The 24,338-nt window shown below is 43.1% G+C and overlaps 2 protein-coding genes across 2 annotated transcripts in view; both read left to right on the top strand.

Moving 5' to 3' along the window:
* The first annotated feature begins 940 nt into the window (after positions 1-940).
* Positions 941-5,913, top strand: cox7b (cytochrome c oxidase subunit 7B). Its single transcript, XM_079510002.1, has 3 exons — positions 941-1,093; positions 3,945-4,060; positions 5,680-5,913. The coding sequence occupies exons 1-3, from the start codon at positions 1,057-1,059 to the stop codon at positions 5,776-5,778; spliced, it is 252 nt and encodes an 83-aa protein (XP_079366128.1). The 5' UTR covers positions 941-1,056; the 3' UTR covers positions 5,779-5,913.
* A 4,624-nt stretch (positions 5,914-10,537) lies between these two features.
* The window catches only part of pgk1 (phosphoglycerate kinase 1), a 28,921-nt gene continuing 15,120 nt past the window's right edge, over positions 10,538-24,338 (top strand). The window contains exons 1-4 of the mRNA XM_079510402.1: positions 10,538-10,701; positions 18,310-18,360; positions 18,452-18,607; positions 19,894-20,038. Of these exons, the coding sequence (XP_079366528.1) occupies positions 10,637-10,701; positions 18,310-18,360; positions 18,452-18,607; positions 19,894-20,038 (417 nt within the window). The 5' untranslated portion in view covers positions 10,538-10,636. The remainder of the gene's footprint in view (positions 10,702-18,309; positions 18,361-18,451; positions 18,608-19,893; positions 20,039-24,338) is intronic.

Raw genomic sequence — 24,338 nt, 5'->3', positions numbered from 1 at the left:
TGAATCCCTTGACTCCTTCAAAACCGCTCTCAAAGGGCACCTACAGACGGCTGCAATTCGAAACTGGCCCCCGTAAAATCTGAGTCCCCCCCCACCACCCTCCCCTTTTTCCCCTCACTGTATATGTTTATTTTCCCTTTTTACCTCCTATGATGATTTCCTGTTCTGTTCTTTGATTATATAGAAGTGTCTATTTGTACATCTCTAAATGTTTTGATGAATTGAACATGGTGGACCCTCTTGTAAACAAGTGTAATGCTTAATTGGGTCGTCCACTCACAGTTAACAGTCTTTGTATTGAGTTTGTGCTTGAAATGTACTGTAATTCTGCAAACTGTTAATACATATATCAATCAATCAATTAACCTAAATTAAAATGATAGATAAAATGCAAAAGAAAAAAAGTACAAAGGTCAGTTTTTACTGCCCCCAAGTGGCGCTTTCCGGAATTACACATGACAATAATTGTGTGGCGTGAATGTGTGTAATGCTCAACGTTAAAACGTTGTAAAACATGAATTATACATTTTACTGTCAAACTGTGAACTGAACGACAGATCTGAATAGACTCTGGAGCAGATTTGAAGATAAAACACGAGCTTTCACTGTTAATGGCTTCATCGTTCATCATAGTCTTGTTTGTTTGTCATGTTTATTTCGAATATGCCAATAAAGCAGGAACAATTCCTTGCATTTCGCATCACAAAGAAAAACAATTAAAATATATAAAAACATAAAGATTTGTACATGAGTTACAGACCCATAAGGGTCTATCCAAATTATCATTTAGCTGGGTCCCCCCTGGAACTCCCTCAAGTACCCCTGGGGGTCCCCGGACCCCACTTTGGGAACCACTGGTATATTTGGTTCCAAATTATCATTTAGCTGGGGACCCCCTGGAACTCCCTCAAGGAGCCCTGGTGCTTTGGGATTGATGTAAACGTATGTTTCTCATGCCAATAAAGCTCATTTGAATTGAATTGAATTGTACGTATTTCCTGTCGGCCATATTGTATTGTTCAAGGGTAACAACACCATCCATCTCTCTCTCTCATCATGTTCCGTCTGGTCAAAGTTGCAGGGAACCTTTCTGGTGAGAAACACGCAGCCGTTACTTCACAAGACCAGTTTACACATTGTTCTGGTTTTAATGCCTGTCATGTTTTATTATTATATCAAATATAACCTCCAATAACAGCCTGTCTGTCTCCTCGTGACCTGGCGGTTAGCACCCGGCTAGCACTGTTGGCACCCGGCTAGCACTGTTGGCACCCGGCTAGCACTGTTAGCCTCCTCCTCCATACAAACACTGACCTGGCTGTTAGCACCCGGCTAGCAGCTGTTAGCACCAGGCTAGCACTTTTAGCCTCCTCCTCCTCCTCCTCCTCCTCCAAACAAACAGACTACTGTCTGAAGACAATACATAAATAACACGCATTTAAATGCTTTTACTGAATCCACGAGTTAATGTATTGTTTAGTTAATGGGTGGACGTATCTGTTGACGTTGGACAGTAACTATAACATGGAGTGTACTTTAGCAGTCAGTCATATCTGTCAGTGTTGTCCTCAGACAACCCGGTGCATTTTTATTAATGTGTAGCTTTGTGACCCCTTCACCTGACACGGGTCACACTTAAAGTCATAATAGTCTTAACTCTTAATGTAATCATTCTAAAACGACATTAAATTATATTTAATTCGTTTGCATATAATGTAGAAGTGTGTATTTCTTTGTACGTCTCTAAATGTTATGATGAATTGAACATGCATGGTGGACCCTATTGTAAACAAGTGTAATGCTTTATGGTGTCGTCCACAGTTAACAGTTTTGTATTGAGTTGTGCTTGAAATGTACTGTAATCAATCAATCAATGCGTTTGAGGTCATGTAATCCTAATGATGACCAGTATTCCTATATTAATTTATAACTGTGTTGTGACTATTATGGGACAGTTTGGCCAACATTAATGATTTACGTTAAAAAACCACGTACGTTCTGCTAGCTTCATTGCATTGACACTAGTATTACATATTAGATTAGTTTTGTCTTGACTCTTGCACCTTTCATTTCATGTTTGTTTTGGTTGCAAATCTGTTCTTCATCTATTTTATATTTTATGACAAGTTGTGTAGACCTACTAGACCAGCCTGGATTATTGTCTTCTATTCACTGTTGACATCACATAACTCTTATTTTTAACTAGAAAGGTCAAAGGGTCAAACTTTAAATGTAAATAAAACGTGTTTAACTTGCATCATAAACGGCCCTGCTAGCATTTAAATGGCAGTGATATTGGTTTGGCTAATGTTAAATAGCACTGTATTGTGTTAAATGTAACTTTTGGTGTGTGTGTGTGTGTGTGTGTGTGTGTGTGTGTGTGTGTGTGTGTGTGTGCGTGTGTGCGTGTGCGCGCGTGCGTGCGCGCGCGCAGACAACTTGGATCGTAGCTCATACTGGCAAAGTAGTAATAATAATAATGTCCTGAAGTTTTATTGTATTGACAGGTTGACAAAGAAAAGCGAAAACTAGGATAGAACTGGGTCTAATATTCCTCATGAGTAGAGTCAGTGAAGATACAAGTAATCTTTTGCAAAAAATACGCACTAGTCTGCACTCTACAAGTACCTAATTCAAAAAACGGTTGATGGTATCTGGGGGAGTGGGTCCCTGGAACTACATACTTTCAGATGGGGGTCGGCGGGCCAAATACAGATAATTCTGGGGGTCCTTGACATGAAAAAGGTTGAGCACCACTGACAGAAACATAGGGTTTTTCCGATAACAGGATTTAGAAGATATTTGTAGAATCGGCCTCAGGTCGAAATGGGTTACTGGGTAACTTGACCCATTTAGGCCTGACTGAAATTTAAAAAAAATGTCTTCTAAATCCTGACAGTTTTCTGGAAAAAAAAATGTTTCTATATCAGTGGTGCTCAATATTTCATGTCAAGGACCCCCAGAAATGATATGTAATTGGCCGCCGACCCCCATCTGAAAATATGTTATTCCAGGTAGGTAGGTACCCCTTAGAAGCAATGATTTGAGTTAAAAACGTTCGCTCTGAAAGAATATATATTCAAAGATTTGTGCCACATTTTCACGATTTAAAAAAAAAAATAGCGGACCTACAAGCTCATCGGTGCCGCGCTATGGACAAATGAGGAAGTAGGAAGTAGCGGAGGAGACTCACTGGCTCTCAATTCAATTCAATTCTCTTTTATTTGTAATCGTATATAAAACATATTGCCCCTCATGCCCCAGCCACTACAGCATCGTTCATGTGAACTACTCTGTCCACGGTTATTCATTGCAATGAAGAAAAATCACTATGATGATCCGCGACGGCTTGTCACCGTTGGCAAGCACGGGTTGAATGCATGCTTCAAGCCGGCCGGACCACCCAACCATGCGCTATACATACTGTAGCGATTCTCATAATTTCAATAGGCTTACATATTAAATCATAAACATACTATTTCACATGAACAATGGTGAAACTAAGATATGGGGATAATATTATACATGGCAATGAAATCGCATCGCGTTTTCATTATAATACTGCTGGGTTGAACACAACGTCACAGCCTCGTGCTGCAATTGGCTAAAAGTGTAAATCCGTCCCGACTAGTAAACTGTAGAGGATATAAACAGTGCATTCAGCCAGAGGGGGCCAAAGGGAGAGGGCTGGGAGAGGGCTGTTGCAGGAGAACACCTCAGCATCCTAATATAGGGAAAGATAGAGGGAAAAAGGCCAAAAAATAAATTTATATATATTTTAAATTTTGGCTGAAAACTTGTCTGAAAATACCAGAAGGTGTTCCTGCCCAGAATGGGTTAATAGCAAAATGGCAGCTGTGTGAATTTGGTGAATTGCTGGCAGTTCACCATATATCTGCTTTGGTTGAAATAGGTTTGATAATTGTGTGGTTGTGTGTTTTCAGGTCAGGCTGTGCGGCAGGCGAGGCACTGCTCCTCAGCGCCCCCTAACTTCCACACCAAGTATGGCAACGCGCTGATGGCTGGAGGACTTGTGTTCTGTGTGTCTGTCTGGAGTTATGTGAGTTCACATTTTGACCCAAATATCTTCTAAATCATGACAGTTTGTTTATTTCTGTTTCTATGTCGGTGGTTCCCAAACATTTTCATGTCAAGGACCCCCAAAAAGATATGTATTTGGCCTCCGACCCCCATCTGAAAATATGTTGTTCCAGGGCCACCGAGTGCCGCGCTATGAGCTTGTAGATGTGCTATTTTTCAATAGCTAAAGTAAACATGATGCTTAAAACACAAAGGGGTTTCCGTCCTGTATTGGTTATTGGTTAAAGTTGCACTATGTAAAGCTTTTTTTTTTTTTAATTAATAAAATGTAATGTTGTCCATCTGTATGGTAGACCAGTGGTTCCCAAAGTGGGGTCCGGGGACCCCCAGGGGTCCTTGAGGGAGTTCCAGGGGGTCTCCATGGGTCAGTAACTCGGAGTGTACAAATGGAACCAAATCCATTTGTACACTCTCGGAGTTAAATTAGCATTGATTTTACAATATAAATTGGGGGTCCTAGATATCATTAAATGGGGGTCCGTAGACTAATGGATGTCAAACTGGGGGGGTCCTTGAAATTAAACGTGTTGAGAATCACTGCTAGAGCTGTAAAGATCTTCTCTTATGGGGGTCCCTGGCATATCTTTTCAAATGGGGATCCGCACACAGATTGTTGGTGGTAACCTTGTGTGTCCAACAGCTAGGTAGGAGAACCTTCCAATGGATCCAAAGAATGCATTTTGGTATTTAGTCACAACTCACAAGCTCCTGTTAATAAAGGTTCTTGTTAAAAAATATTACAATTTAGGCATTTATCAGATGCTCTTAATCCAGAGCGATTTACAGTAAGCAGGAACAATACAAGGTAATACATAAAATACATAGAAATAGAATCATAAGCAAGCTAAGAACCTAATATCTGTCTAACAGTACATTATCTGTGCAGTGCAGCTATGAGTATACATTATAGAGTGCTACGTTTACATAAAATGCTAAATTATAAATCTAAATTACATTAAGTTGAGCCTTTGCATATGCCTGTAAGGCTGTAGAGTCTAGGGCAAGAACTACGGGCCAAGATGGAGTCTGAAGAGGTGGGTTTTTTTTCCTTCAGACTACGGCGGAATATTGGGAGTGAGTCTGTGGTTCTGAGTGCAACGGGAAGTTCATTCCATAGTTTCCGAGCCAGAAGGAAGAATAGTCTGGGACGTGTGGAGCGTTTTTATTGATTATCTTAACCCATTCTGGGCGGGAACCCCTTTTGGTGTTAGCATTATGTTATGCTTTAGCTATTGAAAAATAGCAGACCTACAAGCTCATAGCGTGCCACAGAGTGGCGCGCTACGAGCTTGTAGGTCTGCTATTTTTTTTTTAAATCGTGAAAATATTTATTTCAGAAAACTGGACGATTTGGAAGATTTTTTTTTTATTTCAACGTCAGGCCTAAATGGGTTAATGAATGTATTGTTTGATTGGATTATTGATTATGTTATGGATGTATTGTTTGATACGATTATTGATTATTATTGATTATTGATTGATTATTGGATGTATTGTGTGTGTGTGTGTGTGTGTGTGTGTGTGTGTGTGTGTGTGTGTGTGTGTGTGTGTGTGTGTGTGTGTGTGTGTGATTTGCAGGTGATTACGCAGGCTGGCATCACGTGGAACCTCTCCCCGATCGGTACACTCATGCCCAAACCCTGGAGACAGGCCGAGAGCGAGGAGGAGGAGGAGTAGTGATGAAGACCCCGCCTGCTGTCGTCCTCTCTAAACACCTTACTGTCATGTTTTAGAATCTAAAACATTGTGCTTGTACAGAAGAATGTCATGTTAAACTGTATCATAATAAATTAAACTTTAATTGAGAGTTGAGAGGTTTGCTTCTCGTGTTGAAATTGGCCAGGGTGTTGTAATTATCCAGTCCTGATTAACCCATTTTGGAATGAGGAGAAAAAAAAGGCTTCTAGGTCCCAAGAGTTGTCTGAAAAACCTCATGTTTGTGTTCAACCTTTTTCATGTCAAGGACCTCCAGAATTATTTGTATTTGGACCCCATCTGAAAATATGTTGTTCCAGGGACCCCCCCCCCCCCCCCCCCCCCCCCCCCCCCCCCCCAGGAGCAAAGATTTGAGATAAAAAACGTTTGCTCTGAAAAAATATATATTCAAAGATTTGCGCCACATTTTCAAGATTTTTCAAAGAAATAGCAGATCTACAAGCTCGTAGCGCGGCGCTACGAGCTTGTAGATCTGCTATTTTTCAATAGCTAAAGTACAACATAATGATTGAAACACGAAGGCGTTCCCGTCCAGAATGGGTTTAAAGGTACAGTTGTATGTTCTGACCGAGAGGTAATTGCAACCCAGTAACGGGCTGCACTCGTAGAATGCGATCTACACGTTACGGCACACGTACGTTTGTACTCAAGAGAGCAGCCCATCGCAGAGACTAGTACTTGCATAACATATTCATACATTGAAGTTTGAAGTCAAAGAAGGCAGCATAGTCGACGGTTTCTGTGACTTAACTTCTCTCTTCTTTGTGTGACTTCAAATTCACGCGTGTAGGTTTTTGGAACAACATATTTTGAGATGGGGGTCCGCAGCCAAATACATATAATGTTTGTGTCCTTGACATGAAATATTGAGCACCACTGATATATATATATATATAGAAACATGAGGTCAGAAAACTGTCAGGATTTAGAAGACTTTTTTTTTTTGTTTTGACGTCGGGTCTAAATTGGTTGATGAACAGAAAATACATGTTGAGGTGAGTGGCCAAATTTCAACCAATTAGGGGCTACATGCGGCCCCCACCTTCACTTAATGCGGCCCTCAGGTTAATGTCATAATACTGATATTATTGATTTCAGCTGTTACAATTCCAAACATGCAAACATGACCCGAGTCTATAAGTAGCTTAGCTTAGTATTAAAATGTTAATACTAGTTAACATAAGTATAACTAAATGCATTTGAAATTAAATACAAATTAGCAAAATTAACAATTCTGGATTTAAATTCTAATATAGGAAGGGGAAAAAAAGCAGATCTAGAAACATGCAGTCCTGCACACATTTCTAGATTGCTTTTCTATCGGGAATTTCATGGGATTTTTTCAACATTTTTCATGTAGAGGCCCACTATTCAATTGGCATTATGAGCCCCGGACCACCATTCAATTAGAATCCATCCATTAGATCTAACCTCAGACCTAAAACTAAAGAAATATTTAGTTGTTGGAAACGATTTAGTCGACAATTCCATGCTGTGTTGATGTTGGTATACCATTAGGAGAGATAACGGACACTATCAAAATATTAATTATTTGACATTGTCTAATTGTGTAGACTTCTTGTAAATTAACTTATGCAATGCAGATGTAACTCTTGAGAGCGTAAAATGAAACCAAATGGACCCTAATCATTTTACGCTCTCAGGAGTTATACATTCTACAAGGGTTCATTTGGTTTCCAGCTCTTCATCATTTAGCTGCATGGGGACCACCTGGAACCCCCTCAAGGACAGTATAAGGGTCCATTTGGTTTCCATCTCTCCATCATTTAGCTGGGGACCACCTGGAACCCCCTCAAGGACAGTATAAGGGTCCATTTGGTTTCCATCTCTCCATCATTTAGCTGGGGACCACCTGGAACCCCCTCAAGGACAGTATAAGGGTCCATTTGGTTTCCAACTCTCCCATCATTTAGCTGGGGACCACCTGGAACCCCCTCAAGGACAGTATAAGGGTCCATTTGGTTTCCAACTCTCCCATCATTTAGCTGGGGACCACCTGGAACCCCCTCAAGGACAGTATAAGGGTCCATTTGGTTTCCAACTCTCCCATCATTTAGCTGGGGACCACCTGGAACCCCCTCAAGGACAGTATAAGGGTCCATTTGGTTTCCAACTCTCCCAACATTTAGCTGGGGACCACCTGGAACCCCCTCAAGGACAGTATAAGGGTCCATTTGGTTTCCAACTCTCCCAACATTTAGCTGGGGACCACCTGGAACCCCCTCAAGGACAGTATAAGGGTCCATTTGGTTTCCATCTCTCCATCATTTAGCTGGGGACCACCTGGAACCCCCTCAAGGACAGTATAAGGGTCCATTTGGTTTCCAACTCTCCCATCATTTAGCTGGGGACCACCTGGAACCCCCTCAAGGACAGTATAAGGGTCCATTTGGTTTCCATCTCTCCATCATTTAGCTGGGGACCACCTGGAACCCCCTCAAGGACAGTATAAGGGTCCATTTGGTTTCCAACTCTCCCATCATTTAGCTGGGGACCGCCTGGAACCCCCTCAAGGACAGTATAAGGGTCCATTTGGTTTCCAACTCTCCCAACATTTAGCTGGGGACCACCTGGAACCCCCTCAAGGACAGTATAAGGGTCCATTTGGTTTCCAACTCTCCCAACATTTAGCTGGGGACCGCCTGGAACCCCCTCAAGGACAGTATAAGGGTCCATTTGGTTTCCAACTCTCCCAACATTTAGCTGGGGACCGCCTGGAACCCCCTCAAGGACAGTATAAGGGTCCATTTGGTTTCCATCTCCCATCATTTTGCTGGGGACCACCTGGAACCCCCTCAAGGACAGTATAAGGGTCCATTTGGTTACCATCTCCATTTAGCTGGGGACCACCTGGAACCCCCTCAAGGACAGTATAAGGGTCCATTTGGTTTCCATCTCCATCATTTAGCTGGGGACCACCTGGAACCCCCTCAAGGACAGTATAAGGGTCCATTTGGTTACCATCTCTTCATCATTTAGCCGGGGACCACCTGGAACCCCCTCAAGGACAGTATAAGGGTCCATTTGGTTACCATCTCTTCATCATTTAGCCGGGGACCACCTGGAACCCCCTCAAGGACTCATTCAGGTCTGGTGGCAGAAGACAAGATGCACTTCACATGGGAAGTGCATGGAACCCAACATCTGGTGGAACCCAACATCTGTCAAAGAAATGTACCCATTCTGCAAACTGTTAATAAACACTTCAATCAATCAAGTCTGAACAAAACAACATCACATCTGTATAACTATCATCCATCACAACATGGGCACCAAGAAGTCATACAAGGAGTGGAGCGCTATACTGTTTATAGTCCCAGGGTCACTTTACATCTGGTAATCCTGTTATGTGATCAAGTAGATTCCGTGTCTGAAGAACTGAGTTTTCACACTGCCGTTAACTTGCATTATCCATGCACAGATGTTAGGTTCACTGTATAGCCTACCTTGTTTTTAGCATTTTATTGTTTTCTTTATTTTAGCATTTAATTTGTTTTATTTGCACTGTTTACATCCGTGGTTTTTAACCCTCTTCATATCAAGGCCCATTATTTATTCAGCATTTGAGCCACGGAACCACCATTAAACCCATTTTGGGCGGGAACCCCTTTTGGTGTTTTAAACATTGTTATAATTTAGCTATTGAAAAATAGCAGATCTACAAGCTCATAGCGCGCCACCGAGTGGCGCGCTATGAACTTGTATGTGGCGCGCTATGAACTTGTATGTGGCGCGCTATGAACTTGTAGGTCTGCTATTTTTGAAAAATCGTGAAAATATTTATTTCAGAAAACTGGAGGATTTAGAAGATTTTTTTTTAATTTTGAGGTCATGCCTAAATGGGTTAAATGGTGGTCCGATCAAATTTTGATGACATTTAGCCTCATTATTTTGTTATCATTGGATAAGATTTTGTTCACAAGAGAGATTTACAGGCAAACATTGATACAAAATTAACAATTTGTCTACATTCTCTAATTGTGTAGACTTCTTGTAAATTAAGTAATGCAGATGTCTAACAACAATTTACTTTGTTGAAGTTTAACATACTTGCACAGAATGCGAATTAAGAGGCAGTGTAGTGCCGTAATAACAGATAAACAAAGAGGAACTGTCCTAGCATCAGTCTAATTATTTACAATCTAAGAAATAAATAATCTGTACGGTACATTGAAACTATATTTCTATGGTGTCGATGCAGGATGCCAGGTAATTTAACACATGAACATCTGCCTACACAACATGCTCTAAATCACATTATAAGTACCTTTCCATAAGACTGTCTCTGATAATATAAGTAAGACGCGGGGAAATTGCAATAATAACAATTACAATAAATGTATTATAAGTTTATTTTTTTGAAGGTTTCTTTTTATTAAAGATTATGTCTAATGATAATAAAGTGAACTGTAACTCATATAGTGAGTTTCAGGCAACACTACTTTCCAACCAGTAGGTGGCTCCAATAGTCCAATAGTAGATTATACACCAAGGTTGAAAATGCTTCTTATCAAGTTCAAGGCATAAAAAAATACCCCATGTGCTTTTTTTCCAATAAATGACACCAAACCCAGCCAATGGCTGCACGTCTGCGTCAATCACCCGGTCCCCACCCACTCTCTCTCCGCCAATCAGCGGGGGGGCTTGAGCCTGTAAGGCCCGCCCCCTGCGGTGTACCTCCCAGCCGGGTGGAGGTCAGTTCATTCTGTTGGAGGAACCCACGCAGGATCAGCTCAGCAGAAGACCACCATTTCAACCGTTTTTCCAACTAATACTGACCTATAAGTGACCAGCCACCATGTCTCTGTCCACCAAACTGACCCTGGACAAGGTGAACGTCAACGGAAAGCGAGTCATCATGAGGTATTCAAATTTCATTAAAACATTCACGACGTAGGCTAACACATAACGTATACTTTGTTTTAATGTGCTTTTTACTATTTGTTCATAGTTGTATCATTGTTTTATGAATGAATATCAAGTTGGGTCTGTTTTCTAAACTGTCATTCATTCGGGATTTATCAAAATACAAACATGATCATCCACACGAGATGCAGATGAATGAAGTGGACATCTTGTCAAATGAAATGTAAACGGTAGACTATAGAGTCTGTTGCAGTTCACTTGACAAGATGTCCACAGACGGACAGACAGACGTAATGTTGCATGTTGTGTCGAGCATAGAGTTGACATTAAAGACATGAGTTTGCAGTTCTATTGAATGAGTTCATGTTACATCACTTTCAGTACCAGTGTTGCTTTAACACAGACAGGAAGTGTGTGTGTTTGACTTCAGTCACGTTCCTATATCTGCTGTTACGTGCATCCTCTCAGATGATGCATGGAAGGATGGGAGGATGGTGGTGGTGCACAGTGCACACGGCATCACCCTGTAGGCCAGGGATGGGCAACTTTTTGACGATGGCGAGGGTCAATATATTTCCACACTCACTCCAGAGGGGCCACAGTGCATATTACTGTCGTTGCAAAAAAAGCTCAAAACGCTTGATTGATTGAAATATTTATTAACAGTTTCCAAAATTACAGTACATTTCAAGCACAAACTCAATACAAAGACTGTTAACTGTGACTAGTGGACGACCCAATTAAGCATTACACTTGTTTACAAGAGGGTCCACCTTGTTCAATTCATCAAAAGTGCGTCGCAATGCGACGCGTTTTGAGCTATTTTTGCTATTTGAATTGAAAACTTGATTTTTGGAAAATTGGAAACCTGAAAAGTAACCTTTTTTTTAATTCAATTTCAAATGCATTTAGTTATAGTTATGGTAACTTTATGAATTGTAACAGCTGAAATCAATACTATAGCCTATCAGTATTCTGATATTAACATGTGGGCCGCATTAAGTGAAGGTGGCGGCCGCATGTGGCCCCCGGGCCGCCAGTTGCCCACCCCTGCTGTAGGCCATACTGTGTACATGATGTACTGGAATCTTAAGATTCATGTAATGCAGCTTTTATTGTCACATAACAGCTTTACCAAGCACCATGCGGCATGCATCTATTTGTAGTTTTTTGAGTGGTGTAAACCACTCCTACAACTGGCTTTGTTAGTCTGTCTGTGCTCAAAAAATGAGCACGGTTGCTATGGTCACCCAGTTCACACGGGTGTGATTTCATTACGTCAGACATTACGTCAGACCACAGCTGATCAGTCTATATAAGACCTTACACCACTCGGTTCACACGGGTGTGATTTTTTCAGGATGCCAGGAAAACAACCTTTGCATGAGGTTACAGCAGGTGGAAGTCGTTATATGATCAAATGGGAGTAGTGTGAAAATGTATTGGGCTACATTACATACATATACAAGCAGGCCAGATAATGCCAAAAATATTTATGAGAATGGCAATGGTACAGTAAGATATACTGTAGTGTAGACCTACATGATTTAATACAAATCAGACCACTCTGAAGTGAGTGGTACTGTACTGTACTGTACTGTACTGTACTGTACTGTACTGTACTGTACTGTACTGTACTGTACTGTACTGTACAAGCCCTCCTCCCTGGCCTGTGTGTGTCTGTGTGTTAGGCTTGGTGGTGAACAAACGCTATAACGCTATGTTCGTGCTCGGACACAGCCAGGAACACCGGGACACAGCCACACACACAGCTGTCTATAGGAGTGGTTCAGAAATTGTACCAGATGATAGGCTACAACATGACTACAGGGAAGGCCTTTGAGCAAATGGTAATACTAGTAATGGTACATTCTAGTTTGATGTGAATGCCCTACCTGAGGGGCATTCAAGCTCCTAATGGTCCTTCAGACATTTACTGATGAATTGAAAATGGAGGACCATTTTCATGTAAACAAAGTCTTTATGCGTTTTCTGGTTCTATCCAGTAACGGTAACAGTTTTTGTATTGACCTGTACTTTAGCCCATTTTGGGGCGGGAACCCCTTTTGGTGTAAGCATTATATTATGCTTTAGCTATTGAAAAATAGGAGATCTACAAGCTCATAGCGCGCCGAGTGGCGCGCTACAAGCTTGTAGGTCTGCTATTTTTGAAAAATCGAAGAATGACTGACATAGAAACATAGCTTTTTCAAAAAAGGATTTAGAAGACATTTTTAGAATCTGATCTCAGGTCAAAATGGGTTAGTTTGAAATGTAGCCATTCTGCATACTGTGAGAGAAAACATTTAAATCACATCGTTCCAAAGAATGGTGGCCTCAGGTGGGCCATAGCTGAGGCCCCTAGAGTCTAGGGGCCTCAGGTGGGCCATAGCTGAGGCCCCTAGACCACTGGTTCCCAAACAGTGAGTCGGGAACCATTTGTGGGTCACAGACCACTTTTTTGGGGGTCAAGCCTAAGGGCCCTCAGGTAGGGCATACCAAAGCCTAAGGGCCCTCAGGTAGGGCATACCAAAGCCTAAGGGCCCTCAGGTAGGGCATACCAAAGCCTAGGGCCCTCAGGTAGGGCATACCAAAGCCTAGAGGCCCTCAGGTAGGGCATGCCAAAGCCTAGAGGCCCTCAGGTAGGGCATGCCAAAGCCTAGAGGCCCTCAGGTAGGGCATGCCAAAGCCTAGGGGCCCTCAGGTAGGGCATGCCAAAGCCTAGAGGCCCTCAGGTAGGGCATACCAAAGCCTAAGGGCCCTCAGGTAGGGCATACCAAAGCCTAGAGGCCCTCAGGTAGGGCATACCAAAGCCTAAGGGCCCTCAGGTAGGGCATACCAAAGCCTAAGGGCCTTCGGGTAGGGCATACCAAAGCCTAGGGGCCCTCAGGTAGGGCATACCAAAGCCTAGGGGCCCTCTGGTAGGGCATACCAAAGCCCAAGGGCCTCGAGTACCCCTTTCCGAAGCCTCCTAGGGTGGTGAGTAATGAGGGCAGTTTGAGGAGGATGTAAGGCTGCATACAGGCTCAGAGGACCAGCATGTCTGACAGAGATGTAGCTGCATTGACGCCTTGCAGGAATTTAAACGCTAAAACATTCAAATCCATCCTGGAACTTAACTTATAACCAGCCAGGAGAGAGACGCTAATATGGTTGATGTGAATGATATGGTTCACGTATTCCTAGAAATGAACTATACATTTCATGCAATCATCATAATGTTTCGACCGTGGTCGAGAATCGAGATCATGGATTTCACAATGCCACGCCAGACTTTCCGGTCATTCATTGCCATCCCCAGTTCCTGCTTACTGATGCATGTGTCCCTAGCGATGACATCAGGGAACGACAGTTTTCTACCTCTGGTCTGCTTTGAGGCAGGACTCCAGAGAAGAAGGGAAGATATAACCTCATTGTCAGCTCTGTAGCAGTGGCCGGCAAACTGTGTTCTTCTGGATCGGACCAGTGAAGAAACACGGGGAAGGTTGCCGTATATTAGAGAAGTCGATGGGTGGCTCTTCCAAGACAGATTTTGTGCTCTCATTAGAAGGCGGGTTCATGCAATACTCTGTATGGGAAGAACTTTAATACTGGTATTTGAGGAGTATTTTTTCCGTTTATGGCAGGCTGTGCAATATAACTTACCGTATTTCCCTTCCCCGGACATACAGTACTAGGTGTCCTGTCCAGGGGGAAGGTGTACTTGTGCATGGAGCTGGTCACACTTTACAGAAACAGGAGATATGCTCCTGACCTATGGGCCACATGACTCAGGAACCGGTTGGTCCCTGAGGCTACCCAGTACCCACTTATAAATATAACTGTACAAATATCATTTGAAAAGCAATTTCTGTGGATGTCAGAGTGTATGTCAGAAGTCTTGAGGACAACATCAGTGTGAATGTCACATGATGATCGTTGTTATAGTTGTGGAAGGTGCGTGGTTATCTTACTGTATAATTATATGATATATATATATATATATATATATATACATACAGTACACATTACAGTAGGCTACACAAGGCAGTGGTCAGCCATGTGCATACTTGACTGTCAACTTGAAACTGAACACCGACCGGTCTGTTGTAAATATCAGGGGTCAGACATTCAGGGGGCCGGCGGGGAAAGGTCAAGGTTCGTCTCGCTGTCAGGGAGGGGGCCGGCCGGCCGGTCGGTCCGCTGCTGTCCGACAGGCTCGGGGGGCGGGGGCTCCGAGGAAAGGTCAAGGTTCGTCTCGCTGTCAGGGAGGGAGGGGGCCGGCCGGTCGGTCGGTCGGTCGGCCCGCTGCTGTCCGACAGGCTCGGGGGGCGGGGGCTCCGAGGAAAGGTCAAGGTTCACGCCACTCCGTTGGTTCGTGATCTTTACAGAGAAAGGTTTGAAGGTTAACAGAGCAGCAAGTTCACTTTCTGGAGCGGATGGACTTTAGCCTGAGTGGAATCTAAGCTTCCATGTGATTCCTGCTGTAGGAGGAATCGATCTAGACATGTTTGAATGTGATTCCTGCTGTAGGAGGAATCGATCTAGACATGTTTGAATGTGATTCCTGCTGTAAGAGGAATCAATCTAGACATGTTTTACATGTGATTCCTGCTGTAGGAGGAATCAATCTAGACATGTTTTAATGTGATTCCTGCTGTAAGAGGAATCAATCTAGACATGTTTTACATGTGATTCCTGCTGTAAGAGGAATCAATCTAGACATGTTTTACATGTGATTCCTGCTGTAAGAGGAATCAATCTAGACATGTTTTACATGTGATTCCTGCTGTAAGAGGAATCAATCTAGACATGTTTTACATGTGATTCCTGCTGTAAGAGGAATCAATCTAGACATGTTTTACATGTGATTCCTGCTGTAGGATGAATCAATCTAGACATGTTTTACATGTGATTCCTGCTGTAGGAGGTAGGAGGAATCAATCTAGACATGTTTTGTGGAGAAGTGTTTGTACAGACAGGAACAGTGTTAATTTTAACAGCGCATCTTGATGTTGTTTTTAGTCATAGTCTTTTGAATAAAATTCAGTTTAGTTTTAATATTTTTGTTAATCTGAATTACTTTTAGCCTAGCTTTAGTTGACTACATATTATAAGATTTTAGTGAACTAAATCTAAAATAAATGTGTTTTTTGACTAAAATGTACATTGGCGACTGTGGCTCAGGAGGTAGAGCAGGTCGTCCAATGATCCATGGGTCGGCGGTTCGAATCCCGGCTCCTCCTGTCTACATGTCGAAGTGTCCTTGGGCAAGACACTGAACCCCAAATTGCTCCCGATATGTTGGTTGGTACCTTGCATGGCTTCCGCCGCAATCGGTGTATGAATGTGTGAATGTAAATGCACAATCTATGTAAAGCGCCTTGGATAAAGGCGCTATATAAATGCACCATTTACCATTTATAATGGCGTCCCGGTTCCTGATTTTTACTTGTCTGGCTGCCTGTGCCGACGTGAACTTGTAGAACATTCTTGCGTCACACGAAATTAACCCAGGACACTAGGAGGATGTGTGTGTGTGTGTGTGTGTGTGTGTGTGTGTGTGTGTGTGTGTGTGTGTGTGTGTGTGTGTGTGTGTGTGTGTGTGTGTGTGTGTGTGTGTGTGTGTGTGTGTGTGTGTGTGTGTGTGTGTGTGTGTGTGTGTGTGTGTGTGTGTGTGTGTGTGTGTGTGTGTGTGTGTGTGTGTGTGTGTGTGTGTGTGTGTGTGTGTGTGTGTGTGTGTGTGTGTGTGTGTGTTGCAGCACTGTAACTGTCAGTCTGCTGTGCATCACAAAGCAGACATTTGTTGTAACTATTAATTCACTTCCTGATTGTGCAACTTTCATTGTTGTTCTTCCTCCCTCCGTTCATTTAGCTGAGATCAAACACATAGATAGACCTTTTATTGGTCCTCTGCCTGCCTGAGGGAAACTCACTGACTGGCTGTATGGAAAAGTGCTTGGAAACGGGAATCTTTTCTTCTTTTTTCTTTTTTTTACAGAGCCTGGGTTTCGATGGGATGCTTGTTTTACAGTGCCAGCTACTACTAGTAGGGCGGGGTTATATAACCTCACAAAAACTGCCTAAACCTACACCTAACCTCACAAAAACTAAGTCTAAACCTAACCTTATCCCTAACCTGTAAAACAAGCGCCCCCTCAGCGACCATGGACTCCAATGGATCCACACTAGTTTTATACTGGTTCTATAAGTGGATTGAAGCTGGTTTCATTCTGGTCCAGCCAGTGGACACAGTTGTTATTTCAAATCACACCCCGATAGGATTCCTCTGGCACTGAATCAATGGAACTCACTGACTGCTTACTCAAGAGTCAAGATGACTAGACGCTAACAATAGACTGTGCGTGCGTGCGTGCGTGCGTGCGTGCGTGCGTGCACAAGCATGTTCATACATATATTCGCTGTGAAACGATAGCTAATCTATTGCGTGTTCTATATGGTTACACTTAGTAGTTTTCAAAATACATGGAACTGTGTGTGTGTGTGTGTGTGTGTGTGTGGTGTGTGTGTCTTTGCATTATACAAGAAGAATATACCATGTTTACATACATACAGTATAATACAACAGAGATTAAAATAGGGTGCATTTTGCATCCCAAAACGCAGTTTATAGTTGAGGGACGCAATAAAACAACAACCTCTGCATCCACGGGATGCACTACTGTACTACTGTACCGTTTTTTTATTCTAGTTTATTTTGCTAGCTTTAGTGATAATAATCATTCCTTCTGTTTTCTACATGAATATAACCACGTTATAACCATAATGAAATGAGAGTTAAATGCTGCAATTTGTAAATATGGCAAAATGTGACTCCTAACGTCGTTGAAGTGGGACTCATAAAGTCCCTGGGACTAATTTCTAAAAGACCATCCCTGGGACTAATTTCTAAAAGACCATCCCTGGGACTAATTTCTAAAAGATCATCCCTGGGACTCATTTCTAAAAGACCATCCCTGGGACTCATTTCTAAAAGATCATCCCTGGCACTCATTTCTAAAAGACCATCCCTGGGACTCATTTCTAAAAGACCATCCCTGGGACTCATTTCTAAAAGACCATCCCTGCATCCTGGGACTCATTACATTGGAAAGCTATTTACAGTATATCACTGATACAGTGTTATTTATTGAACAGTGTAAATGTAATCGTATCTCTTCATCATAATCCTCTGCGATGACTCTGAGGATTAGAAAACTCTCATCGTCAACCTGCCATACAGGGACAGCAGGGGGTCAGGAGCACTGGTGACACACACACACACACACACACACACACACACACACACACACACACACACACACACACACACACACACACACACACGCGTGCCATTTTGGAAAGAACTTGGGCCACTTCCCTACTTCCTGATGATGCTAATGAAGGCTGATTAGGCCCACTGGCAGAGCCTGACCAGAGCCTTTTGTGGTGGTTCTGGAGAACCGTGAGTCCGACCGACTCAAGGCCGGGCACCGCACTCCCTTTGGGGGGGCGGGGGGGGGTGGTGTGTGGAACGTGTGTCGAATTTGAATGCACGCACACAGTGCGTCACAGTGTGTTTGTTAGTTTTACTACAGTGTGTTTACAGTGTGTTTGTGTTTACAGGGTTGACTTCAACGTTCCAATGAAGGACCAACACATCACCAACAACCAGAGGTACATAAACGGACACACACACACACACACACACGCACACACACACGCACACACACATGTATCACCTTCTCACCCGTGTGCCTCTCATCAGGATCAAGGCAGCCGTTCCAACCATCAAACACTGTTTGGACAACGGGGCCAAAGCTGTGGTTCTGATGTCCCATCTGGGCCGTCCTGACGGCACCCCCATGCCCCAGAAATACTCCCTGGAGCCGGTGGCCGCTGAGCTGAAGACACTGCTGGGGAGGTAGCTGACTACAGTACTATTAATATCATATTTATACTGGGGAGGTAGCTGACTACAGTACTATTAATATCATATTTACACTGGGGAGGTAGCTGAGCACAGTACTATTAATATCATATTTATACTGGGGAGGTAGCTGACTACAGTACTATTAATATCATATTTAATATAAAACACTGCTGGGGAGGTAGCTGACTACAGTACTATTAATATCATATTTATACTGGGGAGGTAGCTGACTACAGTACTATTAATATCATATTTATACTGGGGAGGTAGCTGACTACAGTACTATTAATATCATATTTATACTGGGGAGGTAGCTGACTACAGTACTATTAATATCATATTTAATATAAAACACTGCTGGGGAGGTAGCTGACTACAGTACTATTAATATCATATTTATACTGGGGAGCTAGCTGACTACAGTACTATTAATATCATATTTAATATAAAACACTGCTGGGGAGGTAGCTGACTACAGTACTATTAATATCATATTTAATATAAAACACTGCTGGGGAGGTAGCTGACTACAGTACTATTAATATCATATTTAATATAAAACACTGCTGGGGAGGTAGCTGAGCACAGTACTATTAATATCATATTTATACTGGGGAGGTAGCTGACTACAGTACTATTAATATCATATTTAATATAAAACACTGCTGGGGAGGTAGCTGACTACAGTACTATTAATATCATATTTAATATAAAACACTGCTGGGGAGGTAGCTGACTACAGTACTATTAATATCATATTTAATATAAAACACTGCTGGGGAGGTAGCTGACTACAGTACTATTAATATCATATTTAATATAAAACACTGCTGGGGAGGTAGCTGACTACAGTACTATTAATATCATATTTAATATAAAACACTGCTGGGGAGGTAGCTGACTACAGTACTATTAATATCATATTTAATATAAAACACTGCTGGGGAGGTAGCTGAGCACAGTACTATTTATATCATATTTATACTGGGGAGGTAGCTGACGACAGTACAGTTAATATCATATTTATGCTGGGGAGGTAGCTGACTACAGTACTATTAATATCATATTTATACTGGGGAGGTAGCTGACTACAGTACTATTAATATCATATTTATACTGGGGAGGTAGCTGACTACAGTACTATTAATATCATATTTATACTGGGGAGGTAGCTGACTACAGTACTATTAATATCATATTTCATATTTATACTAGTCAAAACACTGCTGGAGAGGTAACTGCTACAGTACAGTTAATCACATTTAATATTTATATAGGGACATAACGTTCCTGAAGGACTGCGTGGGTCCTGAGGTGGAGGCGGCGTGCGCCAGCCCCGCCACCGGCAGCGTCATCCTGTTGGAGAACCTGAGGTTCCACGTGGCCGAGGAGGGCAAGGGCAAGGACGCCGCCGGGAACAAGGTACGCACCTGGGGGGGGGGGGGGGGGGGGGGGGGGGGCTGTGCGTGTGTGTCTTCCCTTCTTCTCTGGAGTCCTGCCTCAAAGTAGACCAGAGGTAGAAAACTGTTCCCTGATGTCATCGCTAGGGACACAGGCATCAGTAAGCAGGAACTGGGGGTGGCAATGAAGGACCGGGAAGTCTGGCGTGATATTGTGAAATCCACGATCTCGACCGCGGTCGAAAAATTATGATGGTGTGTGTGTGTGTGTGTGTGTCCGTGTCCGTGTCCGAATTGGAATACCCCATTAACAGTTTCAATGCCTAGGGCGAGATTGGCCGAGATTAATTAATGATCGCAGAGGACTTGATAAGGGTTTATAATGTTTAAGAGTTCCAGTTCCAATTTTGTCTGGTGACTTCTTTGTGTCATCACTTCCAGTTCCACTTGTTTATGCTTGTCCTGTTTGAGTTCTCTCTCCTGATTGGATGGAATTGGTGTCCTTGGAGTCCTGTCCTCACGGTGAAGGACCGTGACTCAGCTATAGGCCAGCTGCAGTGTCCCTGTAGAATGCTGAGTCACTCTTTGATGATGTCACTGCAGTGTCCCTGCAGAATGCCGAGTCACTCTTTGATGATGTCACTGCAGTGTCCCTGTAGAATGCCGAGTCACTCTTTGATGATGTCACTGCAGTGTCCCTGCAGAATGCTGAGTCACTCTTTGATGATGTCACTGCAGTGTCCCTGCAGAATGCCGAGTCACTCTTTGATGATGTCACTGCAGTGTCCCTGCAGAATGCTGAGTCACTCTTTGATGATGTCACTGCAGTGTCCCTGCAGAATGCTGAGTCACTCTTTGATGATGTCACTGCAGTGTCCCTGCAGAATGCTGAGTCACTCTTTGATGATGTCACTGCAGTGTCTTTGCAGTGTGCTGAGTCACAGCAAAATGCAGAGTCACCCATGAGTGATGACATCAGCAGGACTGCAGTGCACTGCCTGGATCCACTCCCTGTTTTTGAGGGGCGCCAGCCCCTCCTATACTCGGCTATCAGTGTAGCAAATCGGCTATGTTTGTCTCATACAAACATTAGTGTCTATTTTAGGTCATGAGAAATGAGACATGATGAGCACCCCTCACTTCACACGGGTGTGATTTTTGAGGGGCGCCTATATACAGCTTTTGTCCCCACAAAATGTCCGCAACACAAACATTAAATGCCATTAATGAAGGGAAAGTTTATGTCATATTGTCCTCCACACATCTTTATTTGCCATCGACAATGAAAGGAGAAATTAGGTCAAATGTCCGCCAAATATGACGTACATTTGTGGCAGCAGGCATTCTGATTGGGCAGTATGAGATGATGCATGATGATGTAGGATGATAAGAGCGCCCCTCACTTCACACTGGTGTGATATTTACTGTAAGACTAACCAGTACAACCACAGTCTGATACTGTTGTACTGACCGGTACAACCACAGTCTGATACTGTTGTACTGACCGGTACAACCACAGTCTGATACTGTTGTACTGACCGGTACAACCACAGTCTGATACTGTTGTACTGACCGGTACAACCACAGTCTGATACTGTTGTACTGACCGGTACAACCACAGTCTGATACTGTTGTACTGACCAGTACAACCACAGTCTGATACTGTTGTACTGACCAGTACAACCACAGTCTGATACTGTTGTACTGACCGGTACAACAGTACAACCACAGTCTGATACTGTTGTACTGACCAGAACAACCACAGTCTGATACTGTTGTACTGACCGGTACAACCACAGTCTGATACTGTTGTACTGACCGGTACAACCACAGTCTGATACTGTTGTACTGACCGGTACAACCACAGTCTGATACTGTTGTACTTACCGGTACAACCACAGTCTGATACTGTTGTACTGACCGGTACAACCACAGTCTGATACTGTTGTACTGACCAGTACAACCACAGTCTGATACTGTTGTACTGACCGGTACAACCACAGTCTGATACTGTTGTACTGACCGGTACAACCACAGTCTGATACTGTTGTACTGACCGGTACAACCACAGTCTGATACTGTTGTACTGACCGGTACAACCACAGTCTGATACTGTTGTACTGACCGGTACAACCACAGTCTGATACTGTTGTACTGACCGGTACAACCACAGTCTGATACTGTTGTACTGACCGGTACAACCACAGTCTGATACTGTTGTACTGACCGGTACAACCACAGTCTGATACTGTTGTACTGACCGGTACAACCACAGTCTGATACTGTTGTACTGACCGGTACAACCACAGTCTGATACTGTTGTACTGACCGGTACAACCACAGTCTGATACTGTTGTACTGACCGGTACAACCACAGTCTGATACTGTTGTACTGACCGGTACAACCACAGTCTGATACTGTTGTACTGACCGGTACAACCACAGTCTGATACTGTTGTACTGACCGGTACAACCACAGTCTGATACTGTTGTACTGACCCGTAAAACCACAGTCTGATACTGTTGTACTGACCGGTACAACCACAGTCTGATACTGTTGTACTGACCGGTACAACCACAGTCTGATACTGTTGTACTGACCGGTACAACCACAGTCTGATACTGTTGTACTGACCGGTACAACCACAGTCTGATACTGTTGTACTGACCGGTACAACCACAGTCTGATACTGTTGTACTGACCGGTACAACCACAGTCTGATACTGTTGTACTGACCGGTACAACCACAGTCTGATACTGTTGTACTGACCGGTACAACCACAGTCTGATACTGTTGTACTGACCGGTACAACCACAGTCTGATACTGTTGTACTGACCGGTACAACCACAGTCTGATACTGTTGTACTGACCGGTACAACCACAGTCTGATACTGTTGTACTGACCGGTACAACCACAGTCTGATACTGTTGTACTGACCGGTACAACCACAGTCTGATACTGTTGTACTGACCGGTACAACCACAGTCTGATACTGTTGTACTGACCGGTACAACCACAGTCTGATACTGGTGTACTGACCGGTACAACCACAGTCTGATACTGTTGTACTGACCGGTACAACCACAGTCTGATACTGTTGTACTGACCGGTACAACCACAGTCTGATACTGCTGTACTGTCTACTCATAATGGAATGTGGATTCCTAGTAATTGTACATTAATAGTATTGACCTTTGAACCTTCCTGGACTCTGGTATTTCAGGATGTTACAGTCTTGACCTTTCAGCCTCAGAGCTGTGACCTTTTGACCTTTCAGCCTCAGAGCTGTGACCATTAGGTTGATAAAGGTCAACATGAACCAGAGCCAGCAGTGTAATGTCTCAGTCCGACCACCAGGGGGTCAGATGTTGAACATGATATATATTTAATTATTATTTAGACCTGAGACCAGATTCTACAAAATGTCCGACCCCCATCTGAAAATATGTTTTACCAGGGACCCCCCCAGAAGCAAAGATTTGAGTTAAAAATGTTCGCTCTGAAAGAATATATATTCAAAGATGTGTGCCACCTTTTCACAACTTTTCAAAAATTACAGATCTACAAGCTCGTAGCGCGGCACTCGTAGCGCGCAGCAGATCTACAAGCTACGAGCTTGTAGATCTGCTATTTTCCAATAGCTAAAGTATAACATAAAAAACACCAAAAGGGGTTCCCGCCCTGAATGTCTTACGAAAAGACACATTCAACTTCATTGAACCCCCTCAAGGACCACTGGTTGAGAACCACTGCTCTACGTTATCAGCAAAATATCTGTGTTGAAATCAACGTAGACAAAAACCCTATAGAAACCTTCCACGGACGGACATGACCCGTTTTCTTTGGGTCACAAGTTTCAATATAACACGGTTCTGGTGTGTGTGTGTGTGTGTGTGTGTGTGTGTGTGTGTGTGTGTGTGTGTGTGTGTGTGTGTGTGTGTGTGTGTGTGTGTGTGTGTGTGTGTGTGTGTGTGTGTGTGTGTGTGTGTGTGTGTGTGTGTGTGTGTGTGTGTGTGTGTGTGTGTGTGTGTGTGTGTGTGTGTGTGTGTGTGTGTGTGTGTGTGTGTGTGTGTGTGTGTGTGTGTGTGTGTGTGTGTGTGTCAGACATTCTTCTACTGCGTGATGCGCGTGTACAAGCCACACACACACTGACTGATAACATTATTCAGGTCAATTTAAACATGATGTGGCTACGGTCCAAAGGTTTGGCAAGCTATTGTTCTTTCTTTCTGGCTGTATGTCGTTCTTTCTGCCAGTCTCCGAAAAAGCAAGATAAATTAAGCTGTTAAATTAAGCAATATTACACGAGAGGGTGTGC

This window comes from Electrona antarctica, assembly GCF_951216825.1.
Source record: "Electrona antarctica genome assembly, chromosome: 9".
Taxonomy (NCBI): domain Eukaryota; kingdom Metazoa; phylum Chordata; class Actinopteri; order Myctophiformes; family Myctophidae; genus Electrona; species Electrona antarctica.
Note: the sequence above shows the minus strand (reverse complement) of the source record. Positions and strands in the feature narration are given on the sequence as shown.